The sequence below is a fragment of the Garra rufa genome, chromosome 24 (assembly GCF_049309525.1).
Source record: "Garra rufa chromosome 24, GarRuf1.0, whole genome shotgun sequence".
Taxonomy (NCBI): domain Eukaryota; kingdom Metazoa; phylum Chordata; class Actinopteri; order Cypriniformes; family Cyprinidae; genus Garra; species Garra rufa.
This window is the reverse complement of record NC_133384.1, coordinates 27866895-27891887: the sequence shown is the minus strand read 5'-3', so window position 1 is coordinate 27891887 and position 24993 is coordinate 27866895. Positions and strand designations below refer to the sequence as shown.

Below are 24993 nucleotides of genomic sequence, written 5' to 3'. Positions count from 1 at the left end.
CCAGACTATACTGCTGATGATAATGTTACCGTGTTAATTCTTAACAAGATAAAAAGTGAGCAATAACATTTTTAATAATATTCTTTTGGGGTATTTTTCCAGAAAAAGAAAAGAAAAGAAAAGAAGGAAACAATACAAAAGGAAAATCAACTTTGTACAATTCCTTGCTATCAGCCATTTCTAGTCAAATTACAAAACTGAATAGTCAACATTTCTTCGTAAGCTACACTTTTCTAACTTGGCAAAATTATTAAAGCCGTGACTTGCAGTATGTCACAATGCAATATGCATTTCAATAGCAATAGCCTTTGCAATAAAATCTATTGCATCATTTGATTTGTTTTTAAAACAAAATTCTTTGTAAAAAAGTGACATTGACACAATAAAGTGCTATAGTATTCATAAGACTAACTCAGTCCAGTTCTGTCTGTATTTTGTTGTGGTTTGAAAGCATTTCTATAAAAAAAGGCCAAGCAAAGGAAGTGTGCGAAGCCGTTACTGCGTAAACGCTCAGAAGTCTCAAACTGAGTGTTTTGTAAAGAAGAAAAAAATAATCTCCTTTTCTTTTATGACTCTCTTGTGCGCCCTGCCAGATGACTCCAATTGACCTGCTCAAATGACCCTCTTCAGTGAAGATTTCAGGCTTTCGTTTTCACTGGAAAGACTCTCGTGTCCCGCCGGGCACCGGCTGCCCTCGGGTGCAACACAATGGCATCATCTTCTCCGGATTGCTGCTTTGCGAAATTCACAAACACCTACAGGGAGTGAAACAAAGAGAGCGAGACTACATAAAGAGTCAAAATGCCCTCGTTCCAGTGCATTTGTCACATGCAGGCTTGGAAAACAAATGGTGGCGGTCACAAGATAGATGGATGCTTGTGGCAATCTGACCCTGAACTGATCTCCTCTATTCTGTGCTTGTCTAGTTTAGGATTTCCTGTCTCAGAAGGAAAAGAGCACCATCAAAAATACTGCTACATAAAGGGAGTCAAACATTTTCTAAGCTTAAATGTATAACACAAGATGATACTGAAAAACATTTGAAAATCTTAATGGTACAGGATCATATGAAATACCTGGTCAAGTGTTGTTTGGGACACGGAGTAATCTTCAATATTCAGCATTTCCTTGTTCGCCAAGACGAGCTGGAAGATTTTGGCCAGGGAGGAAGAAGCGATCTCATACTGTAGAGTATTATAGTGTTTCTCCCTCTGAATGCAGCCTGGAAATGTGCTCTCCATAAATGCTTCGGCCGGGTTCAGATCTGGTACTGTGCCCGGTTTGGCTGCCCTGATTTTCATGGTTACCACATATCCATCACCAAATCTGCAGGGAAAACATTGTAAGAAATGTTCGGAGAATAGAAATGCAAATCCAAAAGATTTTGGATTGTGGAAAATGTATGCAACTGAAAATGTTTATGTAAATGCAAGTGTAAATTTGTAATTTTACTTGTATTTGAGGTGCTGGATTGTGCCAAGACACTTGAATGTTCCGTTCACCATGATGGCTAGTCGTGTGCAGAGAGCTTCACATTCCTCCATGCTGTGGATAAAACACACTATTTATTTATTATACTTAAAAAACATTATTTTTATTATTTTACCTAAAACAGCATGAAATGGTGATCACAAATAATTTAGCTTTTGTAATGTGTCATATTTTCAGCTGAAACAATCCTGAACATGAAATTGGGACTGTAGCTTATGGAAGTCCTAGGAGGCCATGGCTTATCCTTTCCTTTCTCATTTTCTTGTGATCACGACTCACATTTTCTTGTGATCTCAATACAACAAAAGTTGATTTAGTGCTTTGTACCTTGAAGTACAACGAGAAAACCTCGATTTCATGAGAAGTCATTATCATGAGAAAACAACTTACTGTATGTCGAGTTCACAGGAAAATTAGGCTGTGTTCACAAGAAAACTTCTGTCGAGATTGTGAGAAAATTAAGTAGTGTTCACAAGAAAACAACTTTTATGTTGAGATCATGAGAAAATTAATTTTGATCACAAGAAGCAAAACTTCTGTCAAGATCACAAGAAAATGCAGTCGTGATCACAAGAAAACTTGTCAAGATCACAAGAAAATTGAAGAAAATGTCTAGGTTACGTATGTAACCCTGGTTCCCTGAGGACAGGGAACGAGACGCTGCGTCCTGGTGGACACTATGGGAACTGCCTCCAGCGTGACCGGTTCTGAAGCTCCTATAGAACAACGACAATGAACTTTGACATTGGCCGGCGCCAGCCTATGACATCATAACAAGGCGCCTACCAGTATATAAGGGGCGCTTGTGAATACATCAACCATCTTTTTGTCTGACGGAGACGTAAGTGGGGCCCGAAGCATGGCTACGAGACGCAGCGTCTCATTCCCTGTCCTCAGGGAACCAGGGTTACATACGTAACCTAGATGTTCCCTTCCGGAGGGAACTCTACGCTGCGTCCTGGTGGACACTATGGGAACGTCTCTACCCACGCTGCCATGCTGAGGGATAAGTGATCAACTGACTGATTGAGGAGTCAAGAAGGAACATCACTCCTACTTCCACCGAGAATCGCTTGGGCCAGAGCCTGAGTCCGACCTACTAGGTCAGCTCAGAGCTACGTCCGTCACGGCTAGCTCGGCCACCCAAGCACGGAACACCTAAGAGTGGAGGTCTGATTCTCTAAGCGAGAAGAGACCTGGCTACACTCACCGCTACAGAAAGTAATGAAGCTTACCACTAAGCCTTCATACTAAGCGGGGTTCTGAAGAGCGGAGGCTTCAGAAAGACTCTCTAAACGAGAGGAAGCCTAGCAACACTCTGTGCTTGCGGGAAAACTCTGAAAGTGGAGGTCCCATGACCTAACTACACTTGACACTGGAGGTAATTCATGAGGCTCAAAGAGCCTAAGCAATAGAACCACCTAAGTGGAGTTTCTCAGGAGAATGGAGGCTTCAGTAAGAAGACTCTCTAGATGAGAGGAAGCCTAGTGACAATTGATCCTTATGAACAATGCTACCTGGAGTGGAGTTGGAAAAACCCAGGGGTTTTTAGAACCAACTCTAGAATGGGAACGGAGATACTGCGTAACCCATACCATATAGGATTTTTAGAAAAGAACCCAACCTTCAGGGGGGAATCTTTACCACTCATGTGGATTTCAGAAAGTGCCCAGAGACTTGCGTGTGCACTTACCACTTCATGTGGGTTTTAGAGAGTGCTCAAAGCTTTACGTGAGTACTCACCACTCATGTGGGTTTTAGAAGGGGCCAAAAGCTGAGCGAGGGCCACCATACAATGTCTCATAATGGTAGCAAGGCTCACAGTAGACCTATGTACTAGAAGCGGAGCTTAAGGAGAGCGGAGGCTTCAGCAAAAAGACTCTCTAAACGAGAGGTGGCCTGACAACGCTCAATCCTCAGGGAAAGAGCTCTCAGGAGTGGATATTTAGCCACGCTCAACACTAGAAGCAGTTGGTAAAGCTCACAGAGCCAACATGAACTACTTAAGTGGAGCTCCCAAGAGCAAAGGCTGCAGTTAGATGATTTCTCAAATGAGAAAAAGGTCTAACAGCTCTCAGTCTAGAATGTAAGGAAGACGTGTGAGAGCAAAGGTCCTCAGTAAACCGCCACAGGTGAGAGGGGACCTAACAGCAGCACTTAAGAGTGGAGGCTTCAGCAGAAAGACTCTCTAAAATGAGAGGAGGCCTGACGACACTCATATCTAAAGCTTCAACACTAGAGGCAGTTAGTGAAGCTAAACAGCCTACATAAACTACCTGAGTGGAGCTCTACAGAGCGAAGGCTGCAGCTAGACGATTCTCACTGTGAGAAAAACGTCTAACAGCTCTCAGTCTGGGCCACAGGGAAGACTGTGAGAGCAAGATCTTCATCATAACGCCACTAGGTGAGAGGAGACCTAATCAGCAGCACTCAAGAGTGGAGGCTTCATCAGAAAGACTCTCTTTACCGAGAGGAGGCCTAACAACACTCCGACCAATTTCGCTCTGAAAGGGGGGAAACTCCTAAGAGTGGAGGTCTCACTTGTATGAGTACAATAATCAAAGGGAAGGGACCACACTCAACACCTCAAGGCGATTAATTATGCAGAGCAAAAATAGATCGCCTTAGTGGAGTTTCAGAGAGTGGAGACTTCAGCAGAGCGATTCTCGACTCGAAGAGGCCTGGCAACGCTCACCGTGGCAGGAAAATCTAGGAGTGGAGGTCTTAGAACAACACAACTCACTAAAAATGAGGGGAGACCTAACTACACTCAACCCCAGTATAGTAATGAGGCTCAGCAGAGTCTGCATACTAAAAATACCACCTGGACAGAGCTTTAAGCATCTACACAGAGTTCAAATGAACTTATGGAGGTCCAACACAGGGCTTTCGCCAAGGGAAGACCTGCTACATTACGCCTTAGTGTAAATAGCGAGGCTCAAAAAAGCCTACAAGCTACTAGAACTGCCCAAGATAGAACTGTGAGAAATCGGCTTAAACGTGAACCTCTAAAAGGGTGGAAGTCTCACCAGCACAACTCTCAGCGAGAGGAGGCCTGAATAAAAAGCTACTCACAGGGGGGTTTTACTAAACTTTCCTTCTCTGATATTAGAAGCAGAGCCCTGGGGAGCGTGGGCTTCAATGCACTGACTCAAAAAGAGAGGCAGCCTACAACACTCAACCCTAGGTTGCTTACATTAAAAAAGGGGTGGAGATCTCAACCCAAACCTCCCGGCTTTACACTCAAAATAAAGAGCGGAGTCTCTGTCCAGACTCTATCACGGGACGGGAAGTCTGCCACACCCAGTAGGTGTGTAAACATGCATATGCAGGTATAAATAATGCCTAAGCCAAGCTCAAAACAGCGGAGGCTTCAAAGGATAACTCTTCAAAATGAGAGGAAGCCTGAAAACGCTTAACCCCTACAGGAGTTATTTACGAGTGGAGGTCTCGGTACACTATCTCACAAACGAGGGAAGACCTGGCTACACACGACACTTAGGGACCGTAGAGCTCAGTATGGAGCTCAAATACTAAAGTCTCACCCAAGCGGAGCTGGTAGACAAACAATACATACATATACATATATACACACCCACTTATATGTCAGTTCATGTACCGGGCCAACAGATTGAGTTTATCAATCTATCATCGGCCCAGCCCCAGAGTCTTATGAGGGGACAAAAGGCAGGCGGCCGAACTTCACGAGAAAACTTGTCAAGATCACAAGAAAACAAGAAAGAAAAATATACTAATACATGGCCTCTTAGGACTTCCGTAGTAACTTGATTTGATAGGATTGTAAAAAGCAGGCTATAATATTATTGGCTCTTTTTTTTCCACCAAAAATTAATAAATATATTTTAAAATGACATGTCTAAATTGTACACAGTATCACCAGATATTTCAAGTAAATACAAAATTGTTCCTAAAAATGAGCTAAATAAACACTTTTTTAAAAATGAAAAAAAGTTTTTCACCTAAGATTAAGGTGTAGGTTTGTATGAAAGCCAGTTTCTGCCACAGGATAAACAAAATTAAATGAATGGTAATTGTGAAGCCACAATTCTCACATTATATCTTACTTTTTTCTCATAATTGTGACAAAAAAAGTCACATTTTTTATGGTGGAAACATAGACATAAAATCAGAATTCATAGAAAAAAGTCTAAATTGCGATAAATTGTGATGAGATTTCTTTCTCAGAATTGTGAGAAAACGCCTCGGGTTTCGTATGAAACCCTAGTTCCTCGAGGGAACGAGACGCTGCGTCACCACGCTTTGGGAACGCCCCCAGCGTGACCACGCTCTGAAACACGTGTCTAATCAGTCCAATAGGAAAACGCGCTGTGACGTCACGGGCGGGGTGACGTCATGAACCAGGAAACTATAAAGCACATGCGGTGAATGCAGCCGGCAGCTTCTGCCACCAGGAGCGCTGCAGGGATGCCGAAATTGTGGAAGGCGACGCAGCGTCTCGTTCCCTCGAGGAACTAGGGTTTCATACGAAACCCGAGGCGTTCCCCTTCGGGAACGTCGAGCTGCGTCACCACGCTTTGGGAACGATATACCCACGCCACCAGAATTTCAAAGACCTGCTGAATGTGTAGCAGAAAAGGGGGGCAGTATGCCCAAAAAATGGCTGCCTAGTAGGCAGAAAGGCGAAAGTAGCCTGAGATATAGTGCCCTGAGGCAGAGTAATAGCGAGCCTTCGCTCGTAGAAATAAGGGCGAAAGTAGCCCGAGATAACAACTGCTGATAAGCAGGATAGAGAGAGAGCCTTAGCTCGTAGATAAATAGGGCGAAAGTAGCCCGAGATAACAACTGCTGATAAGCAGGAAGAGAGAGAGCCTTAGCTCGTAGATAAATAGGGCGAAAGTAGCCCGAGATAACAACTGCTGAAAAGCAGGATAGAGAGAGAGCCTTAGCTCGTAGATAAATAGGGCGAAAGTAGCCCGAGATAACAACTGCTGACAAGCAGGATAACAGAGGGGGGGGGGGAACCCCACATTAAAGGGCCCTACTCGTGGTAGGGGCTTCAGAAAGTAAGGCCTGAGAGCCTGGGGTATGAGGGAGGTCTAACTCGTAGAACCTCACAAACGTGAGTGGCGTGGACCAGCCCGCAGCGTTACATATATCCTGCAGGGAGACACCTGACAGGAAAGCTTTGGTGGCCGCAACTTTGCGGGTAGAGTGTGCCTTGGCTTCCAAAGGAGAGGGAAGGCCTAAGGACTTGTATGATAAGGAAATGGCATCCGAGATCCACCGACTTAGAGTTTGCTTAGAAGCTGGAAGACCCTTGTTATGAGGACCGAAACAAACAAACAATTGGTCCGTCTTCCTCCACAGGGCAGCTCTGTGGACGTATGTGTCCAGTGCTCGCACTGGACACACACAGTTAAGCTTCCGTTGTCCCGGTTCTTTAAAGGGAGGAGGACAGAAGGCCTGAAGCACTACAGGCCGCGGTACAGCAGAGGGCACCTTGGGCACGTAGCCCGTCTTGGGGTGCAGAAACGCTTTGACCATTCCAGGTGCAAAGTCTAGAAAAGAGGGGGCCACTGAAAGGGCCTGAAGATCACCCACTCTCTTGAGGGAAGAGATGGCCAACAAAAAGGCTGTTTTAAAGGACAGCAACTTGTCCGAGATGTCCTCAATAGGCTCGAAAGGGTGGTTAGAGAGAGCCTCAAGTACCACGGCCAAGTCCCAAGTAGGGACACGAGAGCGCATCGGGGGCCTCAGCCTCAGCGCACCGCGGAGGAAGCGTGATACCAGGGGAAGTCTCCCGAGGGAGGTGGCGCCGAAGGGAGCATGGAAGGCATCTATAGCCGCCACGTAGCCCCTCAACGTAGAGTGTGCATTACCGGCCGAGAGGCGGGCTTGCAAAAAGTCCAGCACTGAGCCTACTGGGCAGTGAACTGGGTCAATGTGGTGTTGCGTGCACCAAAGGACAAACATATTCCACTTCCCGGTGTATAACTTCCTCGTCGAGGGAGCTCTGGATTGGAGTATGGTCTCAACAACCTCGGTTGAGAGACCTGAAGCTAAGAGATGTGCCCCCTCAGGGGCCACACCCTCAGCTTCCACAACTCCGGGCGGGGGTGAAAGATCGTGCCGCCCGCTTGTGAGAGAAGGTCCCTCCTGACAGGAATTTCCCACGGGGGGCCGTCTAGGAGGGAGACTATGTCCGAGAACCAAGCTCGACCTGGCCAGAATGGGGCCACTAGTAGAAGGCGAATTCCATTCCGGCGTACTCTTTCCAGAACTCCCGGGAGCAGAGCGATCGGGGGAAAGGCGTACAGGCGGAGCCTCGGCCACGCCTGTACCATAGCATCCAGCCCCAGAGGAGCTGGATGAGTCAGAGAGAACCAAAGGGGACAGTGTGTTGTCTCCTGGCTCGCAAATAGATCTACTTGGGCTCTGCCAAACTTGTTCCAAATGGCCTCCACCACCTCTGGGTGGAGTCTCCATCCCCCGGGCCTCAGCCCCTGCCTCGACAGGGCGTCTGCTCCCAAATTGAGATGCCCAGGAATGTACATTGCTCTTAACGAGAGAAGCTTTCCCTGGGACCACATGAGGATCTGGTGTGCCAGCTTGTTCAAGGGGCGCGACCGCAGACCTCCTTGGTGGTTGATGTAAGCGACCACCGATGTGTTGTCGGTGCGTACCAACACATGGTGATCTTTGATGTCTGGGAGGAAGTGTCTCAAAGCTAGAAACACTGCCTGCATCTCCAGGCGATTGATATGCCACGACAGTTGGCGTGCGCTCCACAGACCTTGGGCCGAGCGGCCACTCATGACCGCTCCCCAGCCGGTGAGGGAGGCGTCTGTAGTTAGTGTCAGACGCTGACATGGAGCTCCCAACACCGGGCCCTGAGACAGGAACCAAGGTTTCTTCCATATGTCTAAGGCACGAAGGCAGCGCCGCGTGACCTTGATCATACGGAACGGGTTGCCCCTCGGGGAAAACCCTTTGGTCCTGAGCCACCACTGTAAAGGCCTCATGTACAGCAGGCCAAGAGGTATAACGTTGGACGCTGCTGCCATGAGACCTAGCAGAACTTGGAACTGCTTCACAGTGAGTGAGTGGCCTAGTCTGACTCTCGCGACTGCGTTGAGGACTGACTGTACCCGTGCGGGAGACATTTGTGCCCGCATCGTGGTCGAATCCCAAACTACTCCTAGATAGGTGGTTCTCTGAGATGGAGAAAGAACGCTTTTCTTGGAGTTCAGCCTTAACCCTAGAACTTCCATGTGGGCGAGAACGACATCTCGATGTCGAACCGCTACTTCTCTCGACTGTGCCAGGATGAGCCAGTCGTCTATATAATTCAGTATGCGGATGCCCTGGAGTCGCAACGGAGCCAGTGCCGCATCTACACACTTGGTAAAAGTTCTGGGTGAGAGTGCTAGACCGAACGGAAGAACCCTGTACTGGTATGCTTTGCCCCCAAAAGCAAACCTGAGGAACCTCCTGTGCTGAGGAAGGATGGAGATATGGAAGTATGCGTCCTTGAGATCTATTGTGACAAACCAGTCCTCGGACCTGATTTGTGACACGACCTGCTTGACAGTGAGCATTCTGAACTTGAGCCTCAGTACTGTACGATTGAGCAGCCTGAGGTCTAAAATCGGACGCAAACCTCCATCCTTCTTTGGAACAATGAAGTAACGGCAGTAAAACCCGGACTCTCTGAGATCTGGAGGGACCACCTCGATGGCCCCTTTCTTTAGAAGAGTGTCTACTTCTTGTTCTAAAACCAGAGCCTGCTGTGGGGCCACCGTAGTGGCTAGAACCCCTTGGAAAGGTGGCGGGGAGCCGCCAAACTGAATTCTGTATCCTTTCTCTACTGTTCGCAGGACCCATTGAGATACATTTAGCAGAAGTTTCCACGCTGCTAAATGATTTACTAAGGGAATCAGCCTCTCGAGGCTGACCTCTGGTGGTCTTAGAGATGATGAGCCCCTCTGCACCGCGGTACAGACGGGTGGAAGTAGGGGCTGCTGAGGGACCGCTGCGCCCTGAAGCACCAGAGGTGGCAGGGTTGGCAGACCGGCCTCTCGAGAGCACTGGGGGGAGGATATTCCCCCAGGGGGGCTTGCTCTCATCGGCCCTGGGCCATAGGCGTCAGGGCTTCTTCGAGGACCTCTTTGCCTGAAGGACGGCCCTCAAGTCGGCCTTCGGCTTAGAGGCCCCCGACCTGGAGCGCCTGAGGGTCTCTCCCTGATCACCTTGGGGAGGAGCACGCCTCGCGACGCTCCGCTTCTGTTGGTCGCGGTACGAGGAGCGGGTACTCGGATGGGGCTGCTCCCGTCCAGCAGCCCCAGAGCCTGAGCGGCGAGGAAGAAATCTCTGGAACGCCGCCGCTTGTTGCCGTGACTGTTGGAACCTGTCGACGACAGTCGCAACTGCATCGCCGAACAGGCCGGCAGGGACAAGCGGGGCGTCTAGCAGGTAAGCCCTATCACGGTCTCTCATATCGGATAGGGTTAGCCAGAGATGTCTCTCTGCGGCCACCATAGCTGCCATGGACCGCCCAATGACACGGGCGGTTTCCTTGGTGGCGCGCAGAGCGAGGTCAGCGGTGCGGCGGAGCTCACTCACGTCGACCGCTGCCCCGTCCTCACCCTCATCAAGCTCTTGCAGCAGGTCGGCTTGATATGCTTGGAGCACGCCCATAGTGTGTAGACATGCTGCAGCCTGACCTGCTGCCGAGTACCCTTTCCCCAGCAAGGACGAGGTGGTTCTGAGTGCCTTACTGGGGAGTGCCGAGGCCTTCAGGGACGATGCCGTGCTAGGGGATAAATAACTGGAGAGCGTCTGCTCAACCTGCGGCATCGTCCCGTAACCGTGCTCACGAGCCCCCGCCACATTAGAATAGATGGCAGCGGTGGGGGAGTGAACACGGGTGGAGAATGGTTTTGACCACGATCTCGACACCTCAGTGTGGAGATCGGGAAAAAATGGAAGGCCTCGGCGTGGAGGTGTGCTTTTAGATGACAGGAATCTTTCATCTAGCTTAGATCTCGTATGTGCTTGCACTTTAGTCACAACGTCTGGCCATTCAATGTTAAGCTTGGCGACAGCACGTGTGATCACCTCCACTAACTCCTCGTACTCGACAGGCTGGGTGGGCGTGGGACCAGCCTCCTCGACCATCTCCGCGTCCTCCTCCTCAGAAGAAGACAAACGGAGGGTCGAGTGCTCCTCCTGGAGGGAAGAAGCCGCAGAGCGGGCTTCCACACCAGAGAGGGGCAGTGATCTAGCAGAGGAGGATGGAGAAAGGGGTTCACCCGTCTCCAAACTCGATACTAGATCCAACTGCGAACCCCACGAATGCAGACGCCGCTCTGCCTCGGCAGCAGCGGGGCCTGATCCGCGGGGAACGCTAGCGAGGGCTCCTTCCTCAAAAAGAGCCCTCCGGGAGCGAAGCGTGCGGAGAGGAAGCCGCAAACAATGCACACAGTCAGCCTCCTCGAAGGCTGACTGGGCATGCTTCGCCCCCAAGCAAGATACACAGAGCGTGTGTGTGTCCTCAGCCGTGATGTATCTGAGGCATGGAGGAACACAACGCCTAAAACTCTTGCTTTTATCGCCCATATTTCTTTTTTTTTTTTTTTTTTGCTTTCCTATCTATCTCAGTACTCAAAATAAAGTAGAGCAAACTGGCTCTGAAAAACAGCACTGAGAGGACAAACACATTCAACACAGAGCGCGACTGAAAGACAGAAGCTGCCGGCTGCATTCACCGCATGTGCTTTATAGTTTCCTGGTTCATGACGTCACCCCGCCCGTGACATCACAGCGCGTTTTCCTATTGGACTGATTAGACACGTGTTTCAGAGCGTGGTCACGCTGGGGGCGTTCCCAAAGCGTGGTGACGCAGCTCGACGTTCCCGAAGGGGAACAAATCTATATTGTAACATAAAAATGACCTTTTTTTATTCTGTGGTTGAAACAGGCTTTCGTAGGTTTGTATATAGTATTTATAATTAGAGGCATTTATGTTTTTTGTCTTGTTCTTACCTGTGTGATGTAAGGACCACTGCCCTGCCGCCCTGAATCACGCTCATGATGGAGTTCCAGAGGAACCTCCGAGAGTGAGGATCCATTCCTGTAGTTGGCTCATCCTGACACAGGAAAAAAACATACTAGTAACAATCCTTACCTTATTCTGAGATAAATCACACAAAAAACCTCTTACCAGGAGCAGAAGAGCTGGACAGCCAATCATTGCAATAGCTGTTGAGAGTTTCCGCTTGTTTCCACCACTATATGTGCCGGCAGTGCAGCCTGCATACTCAAATAAACCCAGTTTCTGAATTCCCCATTCTGCCACCTGCATCAAAGACAGATAGAGGTCTCTGTCAGAAATCCTCAGAGAGAATGAAATAAGAAGAGATAAGAAAGTGGAATATGGTCTCACTCTGCTGATCTCGGATTCTGGGACTCCTCTGAGCCGAGCATATAAGTGCAAATGTTCTCTTCCTGTTAGAAGATCATCTATGGCATCAAACTGAGGGCAATAGCCCATGTTCTGGTGCACGTCCAAGATGTTGGTTAGAATGCTGGAGCATCATAATCAAACAACCAAGTTAATGACCAAATCAAATTGAGTTGCAATCAAAATTAGTGTGTAATCTTCACTAAAGATCTATCATAGCCATAACAGTGTCGTGTTAGCAAAACAAACCTGTAACCAGTCACAACAGCTTCCCCTGAAGAGACATCTATGTCTCCTGTTAGCATTTTGAATGTGGTTGTTTTCCCAGCTCCATTAACACCCAGAAGTCCAAAGCACTGTAGAGGGGGGAAAATTTTATGCAAAGCTCATGGTTCTCATAACACCAAGACAAACCATCTTAACTGTCTTTATTGATTACCTCTCCTGGTGACACTCCTATACATATCCTGTCCACTGCTGGCCTGATCGTTCCAATATACGTCTACAATGAGAGAAAACAAACTTATGATCTCTACTGTGTGAAACATTACCCATAATGCACCAGTGTAAAGTGGACAGACTTGCCTTTGATAGGTCTTTTATCTGGAGGATGTCGCTAGAGTTTTCTCCTGTCTGAATCCTCTCTCTTTCTTTGGCCACATCTACGTCTTCATCAGTTATTGGCGGCTTCTTAAAGTCTGACATCCTGTTGAAAAAGACGGCATATGTGTATATGAAAGTGGAGTCACTTCCACTGGAGTGACTCTTTTGAATGCATTTCTTCTCACCAGTGATCCAGGAAGAATCGGTACTGTATCAGAACGTTCAGGATGAAATAGACAAAGCCCTCTATTGCCATGAATGTCACATTCTTTCCTACAAAGTCCCAGCTGAAGGGATCCAAACTGAAGTCCTCACCTGAGATGCACATTAGATGCACATGAACCTCACAACAAGTTTCACCAACATTTACATTTGTTCTTACATGGTTATTAGGGTGTTCTGGGTGGTTGCTAGGGTGTTGCTAGGGTATTCTGGGAGGTTATTATGGTATTGCCACTGCTAGGTTGTTCTAAATGGCTGCTACACAGAAGCTAGAGGGTTTTGGATGGTTGCCTAGGTGTTTCTAGGGTATTATGAGTGATTTAGTCTGTTGCCGAACAGTTTTTATTGTGCTTTGAGTGGTTGCTTAGGCATTGCCATGCAGTTGCTGTTCTGGATAGTTCCTAGTGTGTTGTTTTTCAAAGCTGGAGTGTTTTGGGTGGTTGGCAAGGTTATTCTGGGTGGTTATTAGAAAGTTGCCAATCAGTTTATATTGTGCTCTGAGTGGTTGCTAGGGCATTGCTATGCTTTTGCTGTCCTAAATAGTTGCTAGTGTGTTGCTTTTCAATGCTAAAGTGTTCTGGGTGGTTGCCAGGGTGTTGCTAGGGTTTTCTAGATGGTTATTAGGGTAAAATGTTTTTACTGTATGCAGTTTCTAGGATGCTCTACGTGGTTGCTATTGAGGGGCTATGTGGTTGCGAGAGAGTTCTTTGTGGTTGCCAGGGCATTGGTATGCAGTCGCTGTTCTGGATAGTTACTAGTGTGTTGCTTTGCAATGCTAGAGTGGTTGCCTGGGTGTTGCTAGGGTATTCTGGGTGATAGAGTGTTGCTGAGCATTTCCTAGGATGTTCTGTGTAGTTGTTGCTAGGGTGGTATTGCTAGAATGTTGTTACTGTATGTAATTTCTAGGATGCTCTAGGTCAGTGGTTCTCAACTCCAGTCCTCGAGGCCCACTGCTCTGCACATTTTGTATGTTTCTGAGTCTGACACACTCAGTTCAGTTCATGAATCTTTCTTCTAATGAGCTGATGATCAAAATCAGGTGCCTTAAATGAGGAAGACATACAAAATGTGCAGAGCAGTGGGCCCCGAGGACTGGAGTTGAGAAACACTGCTCTAGTGAGGTGCTATGTGGTTGTGAAAGTGTTCTTTGTGGTTGCCAGTGTGTTGCTAGGGTATTCTGAGAGGTTTAGTGTGTAGCCAAGCAGTTTATATTGTGCTTTGAGTGGTTGCTTAGAAATTGTTATGCAGTTACTGTTCTGGATAGTTGCTAGTGTGTTGCTTCTCAAAGCTAGAGTGTTCTGGGTGGTTGTCTGGGTGTTGCTAGGGTAATCTGGGATGTTATTAAGTCGTTGCAATCAGTTTCTATAGAATTCTGGGTGGCTGCTAGGATGTTGCAAACCGTTTCCAGGGTGTTCTGGGTTGTTGCCAGGGTATTCCTAAGGTATCCTGGGTAGTTCCTAGGATGTTTCCATCAGTTTTTAGGGTGTTCAGAGTGTCCTGGGTGGCTGGTAGTGCATTGCCATTGCTAGGGTATTCAGGTGGTTGTTAGGGTGTTGCCAAGCATTTTAAAATATGTTCTGCGTAGTTGTCAGGTTGTTGCTAGGGTGTTGGATTCTTGGGTGTTATGGGTTATTGCTAGATTGTTGCTATGCAGTTTCTATGATGCTTTATGTGATTGCTAGTGAGATGCCAAGTGGTTGCTAGGGTATTATGGGGTACACAGCTGTCATTGTGTTGCCAAGCAGTTTCTGTTGTGTTCTGGATGGTTGCTAGGGCATTGATATGTAGCTGCTGTTTTGCATAGTAGCTAGTGTGTTGTTTTGCAAAGTTTTTTGCGTGTTTTGGGTGGTTGCCAGGGTATTGTTAGGGTATTATGAGTGGTTGTTACTGTGTTGCCAAGTAGTTTCTATTGTGCTCTGATTGGTTGTGTTGCATAGCAAAGTGTTCTGGGTGGTTGCCAGGGTGTAGCTAGGGTATTCTGGGTGGTTATTAAGCTTTTGTTAAGTTGTTTCTATAGTATTCTGGATGGTTGCTAGGGCATTGTTATGATGTTGCTGTTCTAGATAGTTGCCAGGGTTATTCTGGGTGTCTGCTAAGGTGCTAAACAAACAGTTTCCAGGTTTTTCTTGGTGGTTACCAGGGTGTTCCTAAGGTATTTGGGGTAATTTCTTGGGTGTTTCCATTGGTTTCTAGGGTGTTCTTTTTGGCTAGTATGCAGTTGCTAGGGTATTCTGGGTGGTTGTTAATGTATAGCTATGAAAGTTTCTCCCAAGTCTCCAAGTTTCTGCTTTTCTGGTCTCATGATGCAGTAGGGCTTGGATGTATTATAAATTATAAGTTTGTTTTATCCAATCAAATCTCTTACAGAAGTCTTTAGTTAGTTAGGGAGACATCTCAAATTAGTCCTTGTAGACTTTGAGCAGTTCTGAAGATCAGTTTGATCCTCAGTCTAACCCATTTGGAATTGCCATCAGATGTGCAATATGAATCTCTTATGAAGACACGGTTGACAAATGTAAGGTGTTATATTTCCATCATGTTGACATATAGATTAAAGCTCAGTGACTTTTATGGAGGCCAGATCACTGGGTCCAAACCTTGCCAGGGGCCAGGATAGGGTTGCTCATGGCAGGCCGATTGAAATGCGAGGTGGGGACAGGAGCAGGACTCACCAAAGCGTGCATACACGTCCATCACGGCCTGGTTCATCGCCATGTCAATGAGCCCGCGGCCCAAACAGAAGTGAGGAAAGACAAGTAGAGCTTTCTTCAGCACCTGGTTACACTTATACAGAGCCTGTGAAAGTAGAGACAAATGGAGGATGAAGGTCAGCTTTACGCTTGAACTTTTGGCCTAAATGGCTAATGCATTTAGAACATGTTTGAAATTCTAATGATGATATTAGTGGAAACTAGGGGGGGGAATTCTGGGATGTTTTACCTCTGTATTGTCAAACAGGTCTAATATGAACGTAATGGCACTGCTGTTGATGCCAATGAAGAGGTTGATGCAGGACAAAGAAACGTACGCCGTGCTGGGCACGTTAAATACGTATGACATCGGATACATCATGGGAGTTACCGACCAACTATTTCATAAGAAAAAGACAGATTAGGATATTTTAAAATATTCATACAGGTTAGATTTATAAAAACTGCATTTTCATCTTAAGAAATAATTTCCACTTATTTCTCTGAATGCATGAACAATTCTGATTCTGTCAAAACATGCTTTCTTATCAGAAACAAAAAGACTTATCTTCAGAATAATGGCTTTGCGCTGGGATGTCTAGTTTGGATTCACACTAGAAGACTTATTGAGCTGAGGAGATCCTGAGAGACATTTGGCTCTCGATTGCACTGCTGATGTGATCGAGGGCCAAGTATCTACTCTGGGAAACAGTGGCGGTTCTAGGCGGGGGCCAGAGGGGGCCAGTGCCCCTGCGTCAGCACACTTGGCCACTCCACTGGTCCCCCTAAATCTGGAATCGTTTCTGGATTTTTTTTTTTACAACCGAGCATCGGGTGCAATACACAGTTTGTCCTGCCGGTGACAGTAATGATGCTTGTGTGCCAAAAGGAAAAGATTACGCGAAGATTACCACAACAATGTCGAGTCTGTGTGCCCTCAACGAGATTACGTCTAACCTTACATCATATAGGTAATGAAAATATTTTGTAAAATATAATGAAAATGCATATCATTACACATTATATTAAAATACTGACCTATATTTTCCGGTGCGTTGCGCATGTTAAATCTGCATATAAGTTAAAGCAGTCGTGACTCGTGGGTATACAACGAATCAGCTGCTGCAAGAGAACATGTAACATGAATTTCTTAAATTAAAGAAATTTATTTTGTTAATGAAATGAGAAAAAATGTAACTTAAATTGATTGTGGTAAATGTTTGATCAAATTAAAATAAATGGTCTGTCATTCCCAAAGACAAATTAGCACAAATAAAGTAATCAATACAGTTTATTCTGTCCTGTATTTGAGAGACCACTTTTCATTTACACATTTTCATAATTTTCCCATTTGCAGTTAAAATGAAGAGAAAAAATCCTAAGGACATAAGTGACAGAGTGAGCAATTTGGGTGTTTTGACTATTGAATCCAAGCGTGCAAATAAATTGAATCTTGAAGAATTTGTTGATGTGTTTGCAAGGAACCACAACAACCGCAGAATACAACTTTTGTAACCCTGAAATTCCATGTGAAAAACATTTTTTTACATGAGTATTTAGTTTACATGGCATTTACATATCACATGTGAAATATTTTAAATTCATGTCTTTTTCTTAGTGTAAAGAAAATACCTGAAAATGTGACTCATGTTTAGATGACTGCTTAAGTTGATTTTTGGATATCTTGTTTGTGGGCAGTTTTACATTAATGTATATGCATTTAAAGGTTGTATCAGCGATTTCTAGCCTAAAACATAAGTGTCAATTTCAGCTTACCTTTCTTCAGGATCCGCTCGCTGCCTGCCCCATAAATTGTCTGTGAAAAAACCGCGTCTCTCTGGTCAGCCTAGGGTCCGAGATATGCCAAAAAAACAATCGGTACTACCAACCTTTCCACACAAAAACAAACAGTGTTCCAACCAATCAGCGTCAGGGATTTGGTGTTGTGGACTTTCGCTCCGCCTCCCTCACATCCCTGCACCAGTAGGAAAGTCCACAAAACCAAACCCCTGACGCTGATTGGTTGGAACACTGTTTGGTTATCTGTGGTGTGTTGATAGCGCCGATTGTTTTTTTTGGCATATCTCGGACCCTAGGCTGACCAGAGAGACGCGGTTTTTTCACAGACAATTTATGGGGCAGGCAGCGAGCGGATCGTGATGAAAGGTAAGCTGAAATCGACACTTTATGTTTTAGGCTAGAAATCGCTGATACAACCTTTAAGATGCAGAAAGTTGCCTAAATGTTATTATTGTTGTCCTTGTTATTTTGACTATAAACAATGTGATGTCAAATAAATGACATTAATGGAACATTAATTTGAGCTTAACTTGTTTTATTAGCTTATTCGTTTGCTTCTAGAGAAAACATTAATGAAAAAGTGAAAAATGACTGAAAAATAATGTTAGCGTGCCCCCTAAAAGCATAAGTGGCCCCTGCCTGGCCCCCCCAGTTACAGTAGTCTAGAACCGCCACTGCTGGGAAATGGCAGTGTTGAATAAGACACTGACAAATCACCCTTCAAACCTTTCAGTGAGGTCTGTCTACTCATCTCTCAACTCAGTATGTACTGTTAAAGCGACTGAGGGTGACCTTTTTACACAGAGCACTTTTAAATTTTAACCCACATATCTAATAAGACAGTTCCAAATATACCTATAAATGCTGTTCTGCTAAAAGAAATGTAAAAGGATCAATGAAAGATGACACATATTTTTTCCATTACCCATAAAGCATCAGTAGAGCTATCAGAGCTTGCAAGTTGCCAGGCGAGGTGTAGCATTTTTTGTCAAATGCAATAAAAATCCCCACAACCATCGCTGCGCTGACAGCATAGTTTATCTGAAATGACAAGACAACAGCAAAACTGAATTATAAGAACATTTCAGAGAACACAAGACAATGCTGTTGAATAAATAAATGCATATTTATTATACACTAAAGGCACTTACTGGTCAAAACAACATGCTTCTGGTTTATTTGCATTTAATTTATGATTATTATTATTTATCCAGAGCTCAAAAATAAGCATGAAGTTGCAAATTGCGCCCATTTATCATCAAGATAATGTTTCCCAGCTGGCTAACATAAGCTTTGTTGAGTGCAAAAATGATTTGTGATAGAAGGAAAGAATAAGGAAGAAAACAACAAACCAATCAATATTGTTGTGCATAGTGTGGCATTTTTTAGCTAAATTTATGGCATTGCATTTATAGCAGTATTGTTGCATATTTTCTTTTTTTAGTAAAAACTAAAATAATCAAAAAATGTAATTTAATTTAATGAACGTTAAAAGTATGTAGTGAATAGTAAAATGGTGCAGAACAAAAATAAATATGTCTATAAAAATAAACATTTAAAAATATACAAAATATATACAAAATCACTGTTTAAATTAATTAAAAATGTAATTTAATCAACAAAAGATAAGGAAAATTTGTAATATTTCTAGCAAATATGTAAATACATAGCTAAAAATGCATCTTTATCATTTTTTTTATTATTTTATTTATAGGGTCAGTCAAAATGTTATGGTTAAATGTAGATTCTTTATACTAACCATGTCCCAAAAGAAGTTAGCAATCCAGTACACCAGAGGACTGACCCCACTCACAAACTGCAGGTGTTTGGCCTGTGTCACTCTCTCCTGGATCAGATACAGCACAAAACTGGCTGGTACGAAGGACATGGCGAAAATCACGCAGATAGCGACCACTGCACTCACTGAGGTGGTCAGTCTGAGAGAATAAATTACATGAAGATTTTTTTACATGCATACAAAGCTCTACTGAGACTCATTTGCAAGTAAAAACAACTGTGCGAAATACTGTCAGAGTTACACTCACACTGTGACCTCCGACAGCTGTTCCTTGGTCAGGTTTAGTGGATGATTGATGGCTGTGATGCCGTATTCATTTAAATCGGCACCGGGAGGCAGGTTGGCTCGAAGGATGGCGTTATTCGCCACGTTCATGAAGGCCACCATAGCGTGCCAGCCTTTGTTATTAAACCACACCTAGAGGAGATAACAAATGGGTTATTTATCTCCAGTGGGACAGGCTGAGCTCAGTAAACTGTGACAGGAAGTGAAGCTGAAAGAAATCTCACCTTGACGTTCTTTTCAGTTTCCATATATTTCAAGAAAGTCTCAAACTCCTGTAGAGTAAGCTTTGAGTATCTGCCCTGTAATTGATCACAACAGTTAAGTTAAAACTATTTAAAAAACTAATTATTTTTGATTATATCTGAGTGACCCTGGACCACAAAACAAGTCATAAGGTTTGATTTTTACATTAAGGGTTGATTTATACATCTGAAAGCTAAATAAATTTCAATTGATGTACGGTTTGTTAGGATAGGACAATATGTGACCCTGGAGCACAAAACCAGTCTTAAGTCGCTGGGGTATATTTGTAGCAATAGCCAAAAATACATTGCATGGGTCAAAATTTTAGATTTTTCTTTTATGCCAAAAATCATTAAGAAATTAAGTAAAGTTCATGTTCCATGAAGATTTTTTTATAAAATTCCTACTGTAAACATATCAAAATGTAATTTTTGATTTGTAATATGCATTGTTAAGAACCTAATTTGGACAACTTTAAAGGTGATTTTCTCAGTCTTTTTGATTTTTTTGCATCCTTAGATTTCTGATTTCAAATAGATGTATCTCAGTCAAATATTGTCCTATCCTAACAAACCATACATCAATAGAAAGCTTATTTGTTGAGTTTTCATATGATGTATAAATCTCAGTTTTGTCAAATTTAACCTTATGACTGGTTTTGTGGTCCAGGGTCACATATTTGGCCAAGATACAACTTTTTGAAAATCTGGAATCTAAGGGTGCAAAAAATCTAAATATTGAGAAAATCGCCTTTAAAGTTGTCCAAATGAAGTTCTTAGCAATGCATTTAACTAATGAAAAATTAAGTTTCGATATATTTAGCTGTAGGAATTTTACAAAATATCTTCTTTACTTAATATCCTTTGGCATAAAAGAAAAATCAATAATTTGGATCCCCTACAATGTATTGTTGGCTCAGCTGTTGCTACAAATTCGTGGTCCAGGGTCACATATTAGAAAAACTAAAAGTATCATATTTCACAATGAATCACTCAGAATCATCACAGTTACCCCTGTGACGTTAAGCAGACGTCCTAACTGAGCAGCCGCATTCTGGATGGTTTTAGGATCCACATCGAGAACAGGAAGTTGTCCTCCAACAGAAATGCCACCATACCTGAAGAAAAAAAGACTAGTTTTTCCACACACATGTATTCCACAGAATACATATAAGTTCTCTAACTGTCCACAAGAGGGAGTTGTTGTATTTTCTACTTCATGTTTAAAACACCCATACCTTTGTTCATTCACCCAGTACTTGCTCTTCAAGCTGTACAACAAAAACACAAAGAAGATTCTTAGAAACGTAAGAGAAAGTTAATGAATGACTAGTCACAAATGGGCCACAATACCTTGTCCGTATTAAGTTTGGGTAGGTCTTCACTAAATAATCCGAGATGTTCCTGCCGGTCAGATCCATCAAGACGTCACCAGTGGATTGAATCCTCTGAAACATATCATAACAAACAGACTTTTTAATGTCCCATCCACACTTGATCAGTAAGCATACGCTTTTATCCAAAGCAATTTACAAATGAGGGTAATAGAAGCAATCAAAACAACAAAAAAGAAACAATATGTGTTATTAAACGTCCCGGTTTGTCTAACACACTACATTTAGAAAGATTTTTTTTTAATAATACATAAAAAGAACACATGATAGATAGAAAACAGAAGTGGCCCAAGAACTGAGCCCTGAGACACCCCAGTACGGTGGCCGAGAGAGGCCAATGCGCTGCAAACAAGAAAACACATGCAAACAGAAAAAACGACAACAAATTAAGAAAACATCTTCATCAGTTTGACAACACAGGCGCTGCAAATCCTCGCAACGCAAACACAAATACTGAAACGCGCTGCAAATTCTCACAACACAACCAAACTCAGAAACGCGCTGCGAACACACGGAGGCGCTGCGAACACACGAACGCGCTGCATATAGCACGGTCCACAACGGAAATGTTTCAGGGGGACCTCAAAAAGTGACGAACCCATCCGGGACCTGATTATTTTTTCAGTGGCTGTTGGTCAGAGCAGAGGTGTTATCGGTGAACTATCACCTTTTAGTGATAGTATAGTATCACTTAAAGGTGATAGTGATATAAATAATCAGGTAATATAGTGATATAAATAATCAGGTCCCAGATGAGTTCGTCACTTTTTGAGGTCCCCCTGAAACATTTCCGTTGTGGACCGTGCTATATGCAGCGCGTTTGTTAGTTTGCAGCGCCCTCGTGTGTTCGCAGCGCGTTTCTGAGTTTGGTTGTGTTGTGAGAATTTGCAGCGTGTTTCCGTATTTGTGTTTGCGTTGCGAGGATTTGCAGCGCCTGTGTTGTCAAACTGATGAAGATGTTTTCTTAATTTGTTGTCGTTTTTTTCTATTTGCGTGTGTTTTCTTGTTTGCAGCGCGTTGGCCTCTCTCGGCCACCGTACCCCAGTAGCTAAATGTTGCGACTAGGACACCTCACCCTTCCAAAATACCTTGAAGGACCTATCTGAGAGGTAAGACTTGAACCACTGGAGTACAGTTCCTGAGATGCCCTTTGCCATAAGGGTTGACAGAAGGATCTGGTGGTTAACCGTGTCAAAAGCAGTGGACAGATCCAGCAAGATAAGTATTGAAGATTTGGAAGACGCTCATATATATATATAAATGAGAGACAAACCTGAGGAGGAGGAAGACCTCCAGCACCTTCTGGACACACAGGTAGCATAGTGAGTTTGTTGGGTGTGCTACACTGGCAGCTGGGAGACGGACTAATGTCTGTCCATACTGGTTTATCCAGCATCTCAATGAGCGATGGGTTCACCAGGGACATCTCCCACTCTGTGGTTATGTTATTACATGGATACTCTCTGTGGGAAACAAGAATGGATGTGGTAGGCAGGACAAACACCTTTGGATATTCATTAATATAAATCAAATGCATATGCACATACTCTAGAGGTTCATCCACCATACAGCGAGTCCCAAAACCGGGTCTGTTTAGAAGAACCTCACCGAAATATCTCATATCTGGGCTTTGCATTTGTTCATTACTGAAAAAAGACATTTGAAAGACTGATTAGTAACTATACAGTGAATAAATAAACTAATTCTGTTCCAATGTAAATGTACAGTACTGTACCTAAAGAAGGTGAACTGTCGGCCATACATCCATGGGCTTAGAGTAAGACTGGGGTATTCGCCGAATGGAGGAACAATCAGTGTGAACATCATAGAAACGAGGATAAAACTAGCAGGCAACACAATCTAAGGAAGAGAAAACAGTCATTTTTCAACCAAATCCTATGGACTTGAAGTTTCCAGTGCAAAGCTGTTATTCTGACCTGAGCGAGGAAGTCTTTGCCGGAGCGTGTGCTGTGATGGAACCGCTTAATGAGAAGAGCGAAAAACTGTTTTATAACCAGAAAGATTCCCTTCACCTGATGGGATCCTCTGCCACCTTTGCTGGCTGAACTTCCAGAGTGTGACTGTCCGTTAGCGTACACCGACCGGTCTGTATCTGCACACAAGATCAAACGTAGTCAAAATCTAGAACCAAATAATTTTCAGCATTATTTTTTGGTAAACTAATATGGGTTTTCCAATGAAACAGAAACAGAGAGGCATTTACAGTACAATGCTGGAAAAATGTAATGATATCGTATAGACAAAACAAAGCAAAACAAATCAAAAAACATTTACTCTTAAATTTATTGCAAACAAAAAACGGGGCACTAACCACCATTATTTAACCAAGCAGCCACAGTTACTTATGGAAGCTCATTTCCACCACTCAATAAAAAAAAACATTAAAAAGGTAATTGAGTAATTTTTATATAAACTCACAATTCTGATTTAATAACTCACTATTTTAAAAGTCAGAATTGTGAGTTTATATAAAAATTACTCAATTACTTTTTTAAATTTTTTTATTGAGTGGTGGAAATGAGCTTCCATAAGCGAGGTATAGAAGAACTGGACTTATAACTCGCAAAAGCAAGTGTTTATCTCAAAATTCTTAGAAAAAAAAAATGTCAGAGTTCCGCAATTTTGCCTTTATTTCTCACAAAGGTAACTATATATCTTTCAATTCTGAGACAAAAAGTCAGAATTGCAAGTTTCTATCATAACTCTGAGAAAAAAAAGTCGTAATTGCTTTTTTCAATTTTGACTATTTCTCGCAATTCCAAGTTGATATCATGCAATTCTGAGAAAAAAGAATTGCAAGAACAATGTCAGAATTATGATATAAACTCCTACTTGTGAGAAAAAAGTCAGAATAGTGTTTTTATCTTGCGTTTTTAACTTTATTTCTCGCAAATGCAAGTTCATATTATGCAACTCTAAGACAAGTCAGAATTGCAAGTTTACTTCTCCCAATTCTGAGAAAAAAAGTTAGAATTGTGAATTTCTCGCAAGTGCAAGTTTATATCATGTAATTCTGAGACAAAAAGTCATAATAGCAGGTTTGCATTAGGCAATTCTAAGAAAAAAAAACATCCGAATTGCGAGAAAAAAATCTGAATTGCGAGATATAAACTCGCATTTGCAAGAAAAAAGTCAAAATTGTTGAGTTTTTATCTTGCGATTTTGACTTTATTTCTTACAACTGCAAGTTTATAACATGCCATTCTGAAATAAAGTCAGAATTGCGAGTTTATATCAAACAATTCTAAGAAAAAAATAGCAGGGTTATATTATGCAATTCTGAGAATTAAATTTAGAATTGCAAGATGTAAACTCGCAATTGTGAGGGAAAAAAAATTATTATTATTATTATATAGTTATTTGCATACAGAATCTTAAAAAGTTAAAAAATTGTGTGATAATTTACTATAATAGTTCTGAGCGATACATAACTCTAGAATTAATTTTTAGTTACTATTTTTAACTATTAAAAATAACTATAAAGAGCAAGCTTAACCCCTGGACGCAGTAACTTTTAATACATTTTTTAAAAATATCTATATTTCCCAGACATTTTCTGTTTCTAAAACAGGTCATTTGAGACTTACAAATCTGTCCAATAGATGATTTTGTCATACATGTTTAATTATGTAAAATAAATGTAGCACCTTATGCGTCAAAGGGTTAACGGCACCATATGCGCTATTTAGACTAGTGTCTCATGGTATGTTTAAGGAACATCTCTTTGTTGTGTTCTGTGTGGGTTAACTCTTTATGTTGTGTTTTAGCTGGTAGCTTTAGCTGGGATGAAGCATTATAAGCCTGACAGACCAAGTTGGTCATCACCTTCTTCTGTATTCACTTTGACTGTGTTCTCTCTATAGAGACTCGCAAGAGATTGCTGTTGCAGAACTCTGATGTCTAAGGGGTTCAACCACAAAAACAGACATCACAATCACAACATACTGTACAATACACAAGCACCGTAAACCGACATACAGTACACACAATATCTGTAAGTCTG

General features: G+C 43.3%; 1 protein-coding gene across 1 annotated transcript in view; it reads right to left on the bottom strand.

Moving 5' to 3' along the window:
• Positions 1-56: 56 nt before the first annotated feature.
• LOC141300265 (retinal-specific phospholipid-transporting ATPase ABCA4-like) overlaps positions 57-24993 on the bottom strand; it is a 25913-nt gene continuing 976 nt past the window's right edge. Inside the window, exons 2-25 of the mRNA XM_073830587.1 lie at positions 24816-24890; positions 22907-23082; positions 22705-22829; positions 22517-22615; positions 22243-22432; positions 20929-21023; positions 20814-20846; positions 20588-20693; positions 19558-19632; positions 19296-19465; positions 19010-19187; positions 18176-18291; positions 15701-15848; positions 15433-15556; positions 12724-12853; positions 12521-12641; positions 12375-12437; positions 12185-12291; positions 11918-12059; positions 11696-11830; positions 11518-11621; positions 1453-1545; positions 1077-1326; positions 57-755 (exon numbers count right to left, since the gene is read on the bottom strand). Of these exons, the coding sequence (XP_073686688.1) occupies positions 639-755; positions 1077-1326; positions 1453-1545; positions 11518-11621; positions 11696-11830; positions 11918-12059; positions 12185-12291; positions 12375-12437; positions 12521-12641; positions 12724-12853; positions 15433-15556; positions 15701-15848; positions 18176-18291; positions 19010-19187; positions 19296-19465; positions 19558-19632; positions 20588-20693; positions 20814-20846; positions 20929-21023; positions 22243-22432; positions 22517-22615; positions 22705-22829; positions 22907-23082; positions 24816-24890 (2972 nt within the window). The 3' untranslated portion in view covers positions 57-638. The remainder of the gene's footprint in view (positions 756-1076; positions 1327-1452; positions 1546-11517; positions 11622-11695; positions 11831-11917; positions 12060-12184; positions 12292-12374; positions 12438-12520; positions 12642-12723; positions 12854-15432; positions 15557-15700; positions 15849-18175; positions 18292-19009; positions 19188-19295; positions 19466-19557; positions 19633-20587; positions 20694-20813; positions 20847-20928; positions 21024-22242; positions 22433-22516; positions 22616-22704; positions 22830-22906; positions 23083-24815; positions 24891-24993) is intronic.